We start from the raw sequence: 12,631 nt of genomic DNA, 5'->3' as shown, positions 1-12,631 counted from the left end.
TGTTTTTTGATGAAATTACTTTCTAATCCCTAACCAAAGCCGGCTATTTTATTAAACACGTACTATTAATATCTGACTGCTAGGTCCCGATGCTCAGTTCTTGCTAGCTAATAAGCTTAAAAGGAAATACAACCCCACTGGCCGAAGCTAGTTTACTGTCAGCCTCCTTATCTGATTCCACTCCACTTCCCAGTATATTTGTTCATGTCTATCAGCAACTCACAACTGCAGAGTGGCACCTTATTCATACCTAGTCAATCACTCCAGGGGAACCATGCAGTCTATAGCAAGCTTATATATTTAATAAATGAATTGCGATGTGCAATCACCCTTTACCATGAGGTCCCTCACAGGGGTAGTGAGTAAACAAAGGCCCCTGGCCCTTTGTAGTATGTGTCAACAACACGAAGCACCCCTCGTATTTAGAAGACTGTACAGCGTAGAAAAAATAAACAGGATTTAGAACCATAGACCACTAATTCATTTCTTTCTTTTGTTTCTATTTCGTTTTACTTGTTGGGCACCCGTTGTGTTTTTTAACTAGTCCAAGGGCCATCAAGCTGCTTTAGCGGAATGTTTTTTTAGTGCTGTGCCTATTTCTATTCTGCGGAGTGGTCTCTGCCTAGCTCCTCCTGAGGTAGCTAAAGTGCAGTCTACAGATTGCTTCCTGGGCATTATTGTTGCTGTGCTGTTGGCATCAGTGCACAGTGGAAATTTGTGGTGATGATATATGCCATGATGATCTCATATAATCCATCTGTACTCTTCCTCACTCTACACAGGGTAATGTGGTTTTGTGGAAACCTAGCGATGCTGCCATGTTGTCCAGCTACGTTGTGTATAAGGCTCTTCTGGAAGCTGGACTCCCTCCAAACATCATTCAGTTCGTGCCAGCCGATGGTCCAGTCTTTGGGGACACTGTTACAAGCTCAGAACATTTATGTGGAATCAACTTCACTGGCAGCGTACCGTGAGTATTCTTGGGATATCATTTTTTAGGGCTTCAATACACTCTACATAGATTTTCTGGTCTCCTCTAGTTCACTGCAGCGTTTCACTCTTGGACCATTTCTGCTCACCATGTGTCAGATAGCAGCATAGCCACTGGAAACCCTTAAGGTTTGATGCGCAGAGTACTTCGCTGGTCTCCCAAGAAGTACCACGGGTTTACACAAGTCCAGCCTTCCAAGATCCCCTGCACTCCGCCTCCTCCCATCCTATGTTCAGTTTAGAAAATCTTTGAAAACCTGGCTTTTTTCATTAGCCTACAACTAGCCCATTCGATCTGTACCGGTCAGCCCTCCCACCCCAGCCCCAAGAAACCGTAGGTGTACGTGCGCTTCATAAATTCTATTTTTCATTTCATTTCAAGATCTTTAAATTGCTGGAGTAAAGATGGAGTTTAAATTCTCAGTAGCGGAGCCAGTTGCCAATTTGTTTGACTGCAGTCTTCAATGTTTTGATATCATCCATTCAAGATGTCTATATATTTGCAAGCCTTTGCCTTCATTAGAGGCTCAGCCGGTGTGTGCACTGGACCTCCTTTGTTTAATCCAGATCCATGACAGACATTAGAATAACAACTCTTCATACACTTTCTCAGGGCTTCTACCTGGGCTGAAATGTTTATGGATTATCCTCAGCTATTAAAGCAGATAGGAGCAAGGATAGGTGGAGCAGAATCACTCAAGCCCAGGAGTTTCCATGACAAACTTGGATACAACAGAAACCAGAGAAGAGAGCTGCCTGTGCAGAGGATAACTATATTCTTTCATGTGCGCATCCACCATCTTGCCACACACAATCCTGATTTACGTGCATATACCAACATACAGTCACAGTCCTCCTACCACCTGTGTGAATGTGAAAGGGGTTCCCATTACTCGGGTTTCTGGACTTTTACACTTAGACATTGAAGTTAGTGAACTTCATCTATGCTATACCCCAAAAATAAGAATCAGTTTCAGCACCCTTCACTGGGGGTCATGACTGGATGCTCCCTTCTCATGGACAGTGATTGGGGGAGAGCTGCTAGCTTGAGTTAATCACATCGCTGCGGCGGCTATTCCGCCGCAGCGCTAAGTGGGCGGGGCGGTCGCTCGGCGGCCGCATGCTAGTGACAGAACCGCTCCGTCACCAGCCGCGGTTGGACTGTGCTTGTGACGGAGCGGTTCCGTCATGGCCCCGCCCGCTCAATAGAACACGGCGCGCAGGCGCGAAATCAGCGGCGCGCAGGCGCGGCGGCAGGGCCATGACGGAACCGCTCCGTCATCAGCACAGCCCAACCGCAGCTGATGACGGAGCGGTTCCGTCATCAGCATCGAACAGGTTAAAGTTATGAATGCAGTTGGTGTACGGAAGATGCTGTGGATTACGACCCACCAAAATATGGCAATCTTAAAAAATGTCGAACAAAGTGAGGGAGAAAATTAAGAAATGGCAGGATTGAATCGGTGGTATGAATATCTTTAGCTTTTTATCTCTACGATGTGTGATCAAGAGTATTGTGGAGATACTGTGTGTGGTCCAAGTGATATACTCTTGCGATGCATCCTGAGGGGATTGATACATTCTTTGGCTGTGACAAGTGAGACCTTGAATTTTCTGAGGATTCATCTTGGGATATGTGTGGTTTGTTTAATTGTAAAAGTTCATAGTTTACGCCTTTGGTCCAAGGTAGATGCGGCTGTGCCTGTTTAGTGTATGCAACCCCGGGTATGTGTGACGTTATGTTCTAGGGTGTGACCTCCATTTTCTATGGGTTAAATCTGGGATGGTGGCATATGTAGAATAACCCTTTTTCTCACTGCCCATCAACTTCTGTGAACAATCTCTGGTCGAGATAATAGAGTTGCCTTCTGTCCTGATTTTGTCTGGGGTTTTTATGGTTGTATTGCTTATTCTAGAGCACCAGTTTTAGCTTTGCCTTTAGTCTGCCCCTGTGGACTGCAACAGTGTTTGGGGTTTAAAACAGAAAAACTGCACCATCTTTCAGAAGAACAGCAGGAGCTTCCTCAGACTGACTTAACTAGGGTATTCAACGTGCAGTTTTGTCAGTTGTATTTTCAGCAATTAAAGTCTTGTGACTTCAGGGTAGGTAAGAGAAGTCATTGGTTGCTTTGCCATATCCAATCACTCAGCCTTCGCCTTCCCCAGTGACCCAGTATGAATCAAGAGGAATACAGGCAAAATGCTCATAGGAACAGTGACTTTACAATTTAAGTACATGCTGAAGTGAAACACCAAGTGGCTTACTTTCCTAAGGTCACTAGAAAAGGTAGATGATTTCTATAGCAGAACTGGCTACATGTATTAAGGAAGAGTTTGACACAGAGAAATATGTGACCGATGTGCTGCATCCTGTTGTTTGGTTAAGCAGGGTAAAGTGCATGCCCAGTCGCTGTACATCAGAGTAACATGTTTTATGTTTGCTTGTCAAGGTACCTAATTGTTCTCATAACTACCATTGTGGAGCAAATACTGTACCTTTCACTGTTTCTTGGAGTTTACAAAGTGTTGCTCACTACCTTGCTCAATGTGCTTATTTGATTGACCTCCCCCAAAATGTTTATTTTGAGTTGGATATGTAGAGATACAAAGTTATGTCTTACAGCGGTCTTGCCAGTATATGTCATATAGAGGACACAAACTGACTGAGGTGTTTTATAAATGTATTATAGAGTTTACAGGCATGTTTTTAAAAATGTGCGTTTATGCACCTGTGTTTGCACTTATTGAGTGAAACAGAGTGCTCAAAGGGCTGTCTCACTTTTTCTAGTGGTCGGACTTAGGGCCTGATTTAGAGTTCAGCATGCGGGTTACTTTGCCACAAAAGTGACGGATTGTCCCATCTGCCGTATTACGAATGCCGTTGAATATAATGCACTTGTGATAGGGTGGACGGGATTTCCTTCACATTTGTGGAGGTTTAACCCGTCCACCGAACTGTAAATCAGGACTTAGTCTGTATTTTTCTTTTTCTTTTTTTTTTATAGGTGGTAAATCTATGATCATACCCAAATTTGACAAAGAATTACTTAGGATTGGGTGTAAGAGCTAGGACTATGGCAGTGATTCTTTACAATCTAACACTTAACAAATTAAATACAATTTATAAATGATTTAAACCTTAACCTGTCTGGGTGGAGACAAAGTAAGTTCCATTTAGGTTTGCTTTGTTTCTTTATTTTGCTCTTTCTGAAACCACTGTCCTTCCCCATACCCAAGTGTCACGTTCTTTGTTTTAGGACTTTCAAGCATCTATGGAAAAAAGTCTCGGAGAACCTGGACCAGTATCGGACATTCCCTCGATTGTCAGGAGGTGAGAACCTTTCCATTTATGGAAGTGGCATCATCTGTCCGCTGTCCTATTAGATGAAGATTAAGCCATGAGCCAGAGACCAGTTAGACCAACAGTGCTGAGGCATAGCCTGCCACATGAATGAATCTTCCCCAGATGATCCACACAATTGCATGTTTACTGGATGCGGGAACCAAAAGTGAAATGTCCCAGGAAGTGCAGGAAACCTGCAGAACTGGACTCAATTCCAGTTCTTGCATTGTTCACTCACTCTGGGCCTGAAAATGTATGATGACCTGTAACTTGTACACTGATGCCGGTCTGAAATATTAAGTCCGGCCCTGGTACATTGGCCTGTAATTAACAGGTGTTTTGTAGTGAGGCCCTTAGTGTATTACCCCACAAGAAGTGTTACCCATGCTGCTTCTCCTTAACCTGTGCTCAAAGTGCTCCCACAATAGAAACCTCCCCCACATGAGAAAGGTTGCTCATATACAGAAGAAACTCCTTGTGTGCCTCCGCTGAAGAGTGTGGGCACCTCAAAGCAAGATAGCTTGGCCACTGTGCAAGGGTAGTGTTGCATTTCTCAACTGAGCAACTACACTAAATCAAATCCAATTACATAGCAGTAATCGTCATTATTCTGAATTGGAGACTTCCTCGTCGCAGTTTTTACAATATAAGGGCAGGCCCTCTCCCTGGAGGTAAGCAGTTCACTTGACCCTAACTAATACCAGAATAAACTAAAATAAACAGGCTCTTCCTTAAAACGCTTTTTTATTCTTTCAACTGTGCTATCAGTTTTTTCACCCTCTTCTGTTATAAATAAACTTTGACACGATCACTCTTCCACGCAGTGACCTTTCGTCAAAGTCTAATGGCTTCTCTATTGAGAGAGGATGAGAATGGGAAGTGAACCAAGGACTGATCATGAAGTCTTGGAGTACTGAAAATTACCACCTCACCACTCTTACTCGCCATAGTCAATACAATGTGAGCGAATCAAACATTAAATGAGAATCGTACATTTTTCCAGAATACCCCTGTGCTGCCAGGGATGTAACTGTGCTTAAAACTCCTGCACCAAAAGCTCTTCACAGATTTATTTATGTATGTATGCATTTAGTATTTTATAGTGCAACCCTAGCCAAAACCCAATGGAATCCTGTGCAGGGTCAAAGTCACAGCCATTGTGTGATTTGAAGAACCTCTATGAGTGAATGTGGACTGTTGCTGCATCAAGATATAGTATTCTTTAATTCTTTAAAGATGTGTGTCTTGAGGTCTTTCATAAATGGGACCATGGTTAGGGTGGACTCTTTGGTTATGGAGAGGTCAATCTATCTAGACCATAGGTGCTGCGATGGAGAGGGGCTGTTTCTTTGTTTTTTTCCCACTCCTTTGTCTCTAGTCTGATAGTCAGTCAGTCAATTATCTTTATTCGATTATTGAAAATCATAAAAGAACGAGCAAAATTACATATCACCATTTCATCAGAGCACAAAAATTTTTACAAATTTAAAACAGCCAATCATTATATTGGAAACACTAGATTTACAATGAAACATACATACATATTTAAAAAAGAGAGATAAAAAGAAGGGCTTATTAAAACACAATTCATTCAGATAAATGAGAAAAGAGGAAATTCATTTTTCGGAGATAAAGTGCCTGTGCCTCATGCGATACTTATTTAAATGTGCTCCTGCAACTAGAAAACTAGCGACAGAAAAAGCTACTTTAACATTAGGGAGAAGTTGCAAAAACAGCAGGGCTGGTTTTACCTGAATAAAGCCCTGGTTACGTAAAATAGGGAGCAGATATCTTTTTCTGATCTCAATATAATGTCCGCAAAACATGATAAAGTGCATCGTATCCTGTGTTGAAAAATGGTCACAGTCACATGGTTCAGCATCATCGGGTCTAGTCCAGGTTCTAAAGTTGCCCAGTATAAAATGAATTAGATCAAAACGAAATCTCGTTAAGAGAAAACGATGATAAGAATTTGTTACCAAAAGGAGATATGGTTCCATTCCTGGAACAGAGGAGAGCATACAGTGTTTCCTTACCATGTTTTTTTTTTAGCTCTGTAACTTCCCTCTCCTGGGCATATAAATTTGTCAGAGTATTTTTGACTGATTTTAGATCTTCATAAGTTATTCCATCTGGAGATGAGAAGAGCTCCGGGCGGCTTGCTAAAGTAAGCTGCGTTTTCACATATCTTACCCATGGGATGTTAAGGGCTCTATCCAGGGCTAAACAGTCTTTTAAAATAATATGATTTAAAGTAAGCTCCTGGGTAAGCCAGGTTTTTATCCAACCAATCACTGGGGCTAGTTTTAAATTGTCTGATATATAGCCCAAGCCTAACTCTGTATGCAGTGCAAAGGTCGAGGTTGATTGGGGAACAGAAAGCAGAGATCTCAAAAATTTATTTTCTACATTCTGTATTTTGGTGGAACTAGTATGTCCCCAGATAACAGAACCATACTGGGCGACTGACAGACATCTTGCTTTATAAACTTTGATGATGCTTTCCATGGGACGGGCGCTCAGTTTTTTAGCAAAACCTAGCAGCCCTGCAGCCGCTCTAGCAACAGCACTGCTTTTGACCAAAGGCTGGGGGCCCCAAGTGCCCTTTTCGTCAAAAGTCACTCCTAAGTATGGAAAAGAAGGGACTCTCTTGACCTCCTTCCCCGCACAGTAAAATGTTAACGACTTTCTTTTCCTGCCTGCGGCTCCAGCAATCATTACATGTGATTTTTCTGTATTAATTTTCATGTCCAGTGATGACATAAAAACTCCAAAAGATAAAAGAAGTTTGTTTAACGCAACTCCAGAGCGTGCCAAAAGGACGGCATCATCCGCGTACAGGAGGACAGGTATCTTTGTCTCACCTGCACGCGGGATGTCACTATGGGATGTTGTCATTACTGCCTCAAGGTCATTAATGTATAAGGTAAAGAGGAGGGGGGCAAGTATACACCCTTGCCTAACCCCACTCTCTGACTTAAAGTGACAAGTGCATCTTCCTTCCCTAGTGACTCTGACTGAAGTCATGAGATCCTTGTGTAGCTCAGCTAAGTATTCAACCAAAGGGGGGTCAAGGCCCATGGCCAACAGGATCCTCCACAGCTTTGTCCTGTTGACCAGGTCAAAAGCTGATGAGAGGTCCATGAAGGCCATGTACAATGAGCCCTCCCTGGCGATTACATATTTATTTAAAATTAATTCTAGGTTAAGGCACTGATCTAAGGTTCCTCTTTTGGCTCTAAAGCCATATTGTGCGTTAGATAAAATGCCCTTACTTTCTAAAATCAGGGTCAGTCTACCTAAGAGGACTCTCCCCAGGATTTTAACACTCGAGTCGATAAGGGAAATTGGCCTATAACAGGCCTGGTCTGTCCTCTGTCCTTTCTTAAAGATTGGCACTATGGTCGAATTTGCCCAGCTAGAGGGGAAAATAAATTCCCTTGTAGCGTTAAAAATGTTAGTTAGAATCTTTGAGCTTAGTTCAGGAGCGCTTTTAAAAAAGTCTGCGGGGACCCCATCTGGCCCCGGTGCCTTTTTAGAGAGTGTGTCGTTAATTGCTTGTTTCACCTCCTCCTGAGTGAATGGAGAGATGTGAGTTAACAATTGTGAAAGAGGTATTTCACATTCTGTAGTGGTATGAGTGCGACTATAAATATTGCTGCAATGTGTCACCCACTGTTCATCTGGGATAATGCAGTCAGCTCTCTGATTATCTAAGCCCACAAAATATGGGTGATTTATAACTGCCCAAAATTTGGCACTGTCTTTCTGTGTCTCAGGCAGTAACAAATCATTCCAAGCCTCGTCTTTTATCTCAGATTTCCTCTTCCTGATAGCTAGGTTGTATTGTTTCCTTAATGACGCTATCAGCACTCTGTCTCTAGGTTTGTTCTTTAGGGCCTTAAGGAGAGTAGAATGGGCCTTGGAACTGTTTGTATCAAACCATTTGGGGCCCTTTGGCTTGTTGGACTTTGCCTTTACAGTCAAATCTAAATTGACTTGGTGACAAATAACACTAAAGGCCTCAACCATAGTAGCGCTAGGGTTTTTATTATCTAAACAGATGGCGACTTCTCCTTCGACCTTGGCCAAAGTTTCCTGTAAAAAGGTTATTGGAGTAACTTGATCCCATTTGAGCCTCCGATTTTGATCTCTTAGCACAAGATCTGTCGCACAAAATGTGTCAATCTTCCTATTTCCCAAAACTCCCTGAGCTAAAACCTCTAAAATCACAGGATTGTGATCGCTAAAAACAGAAGTTTCTACCTTATAAGCGAATACTTCAGGCAGAACTCTAAAAGATATGAAAATATAATCTATAATTGTGCCTGAATCATTGCCCACGTATGTCGGTAACCTCGGATCATTAGAACAGGTACATGATTCATGAAGGTTGAAGGTAGCCAAGAGCAATTCCAGAGCCTCACCGCTTAGTGTGTGTTCAAAATGCGGCGAGGGGGAATAAGAAAAAAATTCCTCTGGTTCCCTTTGACAACCCACCTGGCATGGATGAATGTTAAAGTCTCCCATAAGGATCACCTCATATCCATAGGAACTGTTCTCAGTGTGAGTGGATAAGAGATCCTCTAAGGATACCAAATGCTCAGTAGGAAATTGACTGGCCGGAGAATTATAAAAATTAACAAGTAAAATAGGATGGGAGTTTGATGAAGTCAATTCAACCACTAAACAATTTTTAGATTTAGACTTAATATGTCTAGGTTTTCCTTGGACATCAAGTGAAATAGTGAAAGTGAAATATATACAGCCAACCCTCCCCTTGCTCTTCCTGCTTTGCTGGGGTCTCTGCAGATACATAAAAATGAGAATAGCCATCTAAGGCCACACAATCTGACGTTTCCCAAGTTTCCTGAAAGGCAAGAATATCATAATTCCTGATCATGTCCAGCCAGTTCTTGTCTTTGAATTTGGCTCTAAGCCCGGCGATGTTCCAGCTCATAATTCTGCAGACCCTGGCGCCTGCAGAAGACTGAGCTGACGGACCAAGAGCGGGCTGTGGTCCCTCCACGACATTGTCTCGTCCTGGCAAAAGTCAATCATTTTGGTCCATAAAAGATAGTGGCGCAAAGCGGTTAAACAGTTCTAATGGCTGTGTAACAGGGTTGAGCATTAGAGGTTGATGACGATGAACTGGTGCGTTGTTCCTTAGATCTTGTCCCCATCTGAAGTGAGAATCCCAGTTGGTATCCCACCCTGGGGCAGGGGTCCTTGGGAAAGATACGTTCTGCTGTTCCCCGTAAAAGAATTTCAAAGTGAGGGGGACCACAGTACCTCGTTGGGGAGGAAAGATATTTGCAAGGATATTGGGAAGAACGTCTTGATTTGAAAAGCTCACCGCCACACAGTCCCCTTTTAATTTTTTCGGCCGATTTCCCAGCCAGGGAACCCTAGTTGCTGATGTAATCACACTTGCTAGGTGATGCTTTCCCCCTGGAGCTAGCCGCATATTGCTGGTTAGCCAATGTAGGGCTTTGCTACAAAGTGAATTAGAACTTTCCGCTATGCCCCCTTCCAGCGGGGGGACATTTGCGAGGACTAAAACCACAGGTCTGGCTTCAACAATGAATTGCAAGGGGTCCGTAGGAAAGGTTTGAGCTTGTACTTGTATTTGCGCTGGGGGAATGTTAGCCGAAGGAGTTGGGTCTGTTGAAGAACATGCTAGTATGGGACCCTCATTTATAGCAGTCAGAATTGGTGGCGGTGGATTCTCCCCAAGCAGTTCTATTCCATCTCCAACACCCATATCGCCTCCAGCGTCAACTCCCCTAGAGTTATTGCCCAGATGAGTAACTAACGTGGTTATATTTTCAATGCCACTTGCAACTGTGTTTTGGAGGCCACCCAGCTTCTTGACCTCTGCTTGCAGTTTGTCAATCTTAGATATGAGAGGTTTGACAATAGTATTGATTTTAATCTCAATGAGATCTGCAATTTTGTCAAAAAGAGCTTCCTCAAAAGAGCAGATAGGATGATCCTCAACATGAATCACTTGTTTGCATTTTGGGGTAGTAGCCCTCTTCCGTTTTTGTCCCTGAGCGTAACCCACTCCGCTTTGGAGGATTCTTTGTGCATTGTCGTTTAGGTCTGGCTGCGTGCCCTATAGGGGATTGGTCAAGGACAGAGACCAGGGACTGTGTATCTTGGTCAAAATCATTATCATTGTCATTATCTGTATTGCCCTCAGCGGCCAAACCCTCAGAAGCCGGGGTTGCATTATCCGGTGTGCCAGGTATAACTTGGGAAATAATGTCAACAATAGTGGCTGCACTATGAACATCTTGCATGATAATTTCATCAGTCAAAGTAGAAACAGATGTAGATGGGGACGGACAAAGCAAATCAGGAGATTGGCTCAGCCCCAATGACTCCCTCCTTTGCATATTGATCTTCTGAACAGTCTGAACAAGGTAATTGTTAATCTTGTTTTGCTGAACTCCAACAAGTTTTTTAGACATAGCTTAGAATGTAAAAAGTATTAAAGTGGTACACTAGTAAAACTGTAGGTAGGGTCTTGTACAAGCAAGACTTACTTGAAGGTTGATCACAGAAGTGAATCCTGCAGCATTTCTGGCCCTGCCCCTGCCTCCTCCTGCCGATGAGGGCCGTAGAGGGCCCGCCCTTTGCCCGGGCTTCGCCCCGGGCGTCCCGCGTAGCGGGTTCCTGTGGCGCTTTTCTGCGCCTCCTGGCGCCCTCGCGCTGTCACACGGCGCGCCGCCGCGTAGCCTGCCAGGATTTGTGGTCCCGGAGCGGTGGCGCGTGTAGTCTGATGATAGGTGACTCTTGGCGGTGGCGGCGTGCTTTGGCGGTGGATGGCTGCCTTGTTTTGACTCCTGGCGGTGGCGGCAGGTAAGTAGGCTTCTGTGTGTGTCTGATAGTGTCCTGACTGTGGGTGTGCCAAAAGCGACCAGAGATGGTGAGCTTTCTAGCCAGATACACAGAGGTGCCGGTTAGAATGACTGTCTAATTGACACAGTTGTTTTTGAACATGGTGTTAGCCGGCAAAGGAAGTCAGTGACGTTTCATATGAGTAGAACTAATTTGATCACATTTCTTCAGGCCCTTAGTTCGCATTGTTGTGACATTAAGTGAGGACTAGTATAGAGCCTTTGAGGCAGAGGAGCAGAGCAGGGTATTATCACCATCTGGATGCAAGAGCATGAGGCCATGGATTGCAGTTCTTAAATCACTTTTTGAGATGAATGGTTTTACTTTCTTAAGTAGAGAGAACCAATACCAGGGCATTTCTTTTCTTTGGCAATGTATTCCCTGAAAATGAGATCGGTGCCCTTTGACACGGCATAGGCTGAACGTTTGGTTTCAAATTCATCCAGGTTCATGTTGAGAAATGTCGGCTAGTTACTGCTTCCTATTCTTGGGGAATAGCTTGAATTCTTTTATTGGCGAGGTTAAGCCTGAGGAAGGCAATGGACATTCAAGACCTGATGAGGTGTATGCTATATTTGAGATGTTAGATGTTAGGAGCAGAGAGGACTTTCCAAAATAGCTTTGACTTGTCGGCACATTTAAAAATGTGTATGCTGATATTGGTGAGTGGAATCTTAAAGAGCCTGCATGTACAGGTTGAAGATGACAGAGACCAAGATGCAACCCTGAGGAGCTCCGAAGGTGATTGATATTGTCTGGTAGCTAGATGTGCCCAACTGAAAAAACAGTTGTTGGATAGTTTGGTAGGAATAGAACTAGTGAAAGATGTCTCTAGTTAATCCCATTCAAGACTTCAGGGTGCAGATGAAGGTGGGGTAGTCGACGGTGCCGAAGGCAGCTAAGAGGTCCAGCGATATCAGAAGGCAGGAATCATCTTTATCTGCAATCATGAGGGTGTAGTCTATGATTTGTGAAGTGGCTGTCTCTGTGCTGTAGGGCGATCTGGTACTGGATTGATAGTCTGCTTTATTGATGATCTTGCCAATGAAGGGTAATTGAGTAATGGGCCAGTAGTTTACGAGGTGGTCAGAGCCTGATGTGAGTTTCTTCTGGAGCAGAGAGACCTGGCCTGCCTTTAAAGCTTCAGGAAATATGCTCTTAATGAAACAAAAAGAAATTTGCAAAAATAAATAAATAAAAAAATAATGGTGAGAAAGGGTGAGAGAGCCTAGCCAGGGAGGGCTTCTCCACAGCAGCGCCTAGCAGCTACAAGATGGAAACCCCGCACTGCACCAACAGACACAGATGCAGCATTGTCATTATACACAAGGAAGCAATTATCTGTACGACCACCAAGGACGAAACAAGGTTGTTCAAGGAACACCTGAATTT

The 12,631-nt window shown here is 43.6% G+C and overlaps 1 protein-coding gene across 1 annotated transcript in view; it reads left to right on the top strand.

Moving 5' to 3' along the window:
• ALDH4A1 (aldehyde dehydrogenase 4 family member A1) overlaps positions 1 to 12,631 on the top strand; it is a 275,101-nt gene that overhangs the window by 129,595 nt on the left and 132,875 nt on the right. Inside the window, exons 8-9 of the mRNA XM_086921700.1 lie at positions 783 to 970; positions 4,248 to 4,321. Of these exons, the coding sequence (XP_086777826.1) occupies positions 783 to 970; positions 4,248 to 4,321 (262 nt within the window). The remainder of the gene's footprint in view (positions 1 to 782; positions 971 to 4,247; positions 4,322 to 12,631) is intronic.

Source organism: Lissotriton vulgaris, chromosome 5, assembly GCF_964263255.1.
Source record: "Lissotriton vulgaris chromosome 5, aLisVul1.2, whole genome shotgun sequence".
NCBI classification, from domain to species: Eukaryota; Metazoa; Chordata; class Amphibia; order Caudata; family Salamandridae; genus Lissotriton; species Lissotriton vulgaris.
The sequence above is the reverse complement of the archived record's forward strand: the minus strand, read 5'-3'. Positions and strand labels throughout refer to the sequence as shown.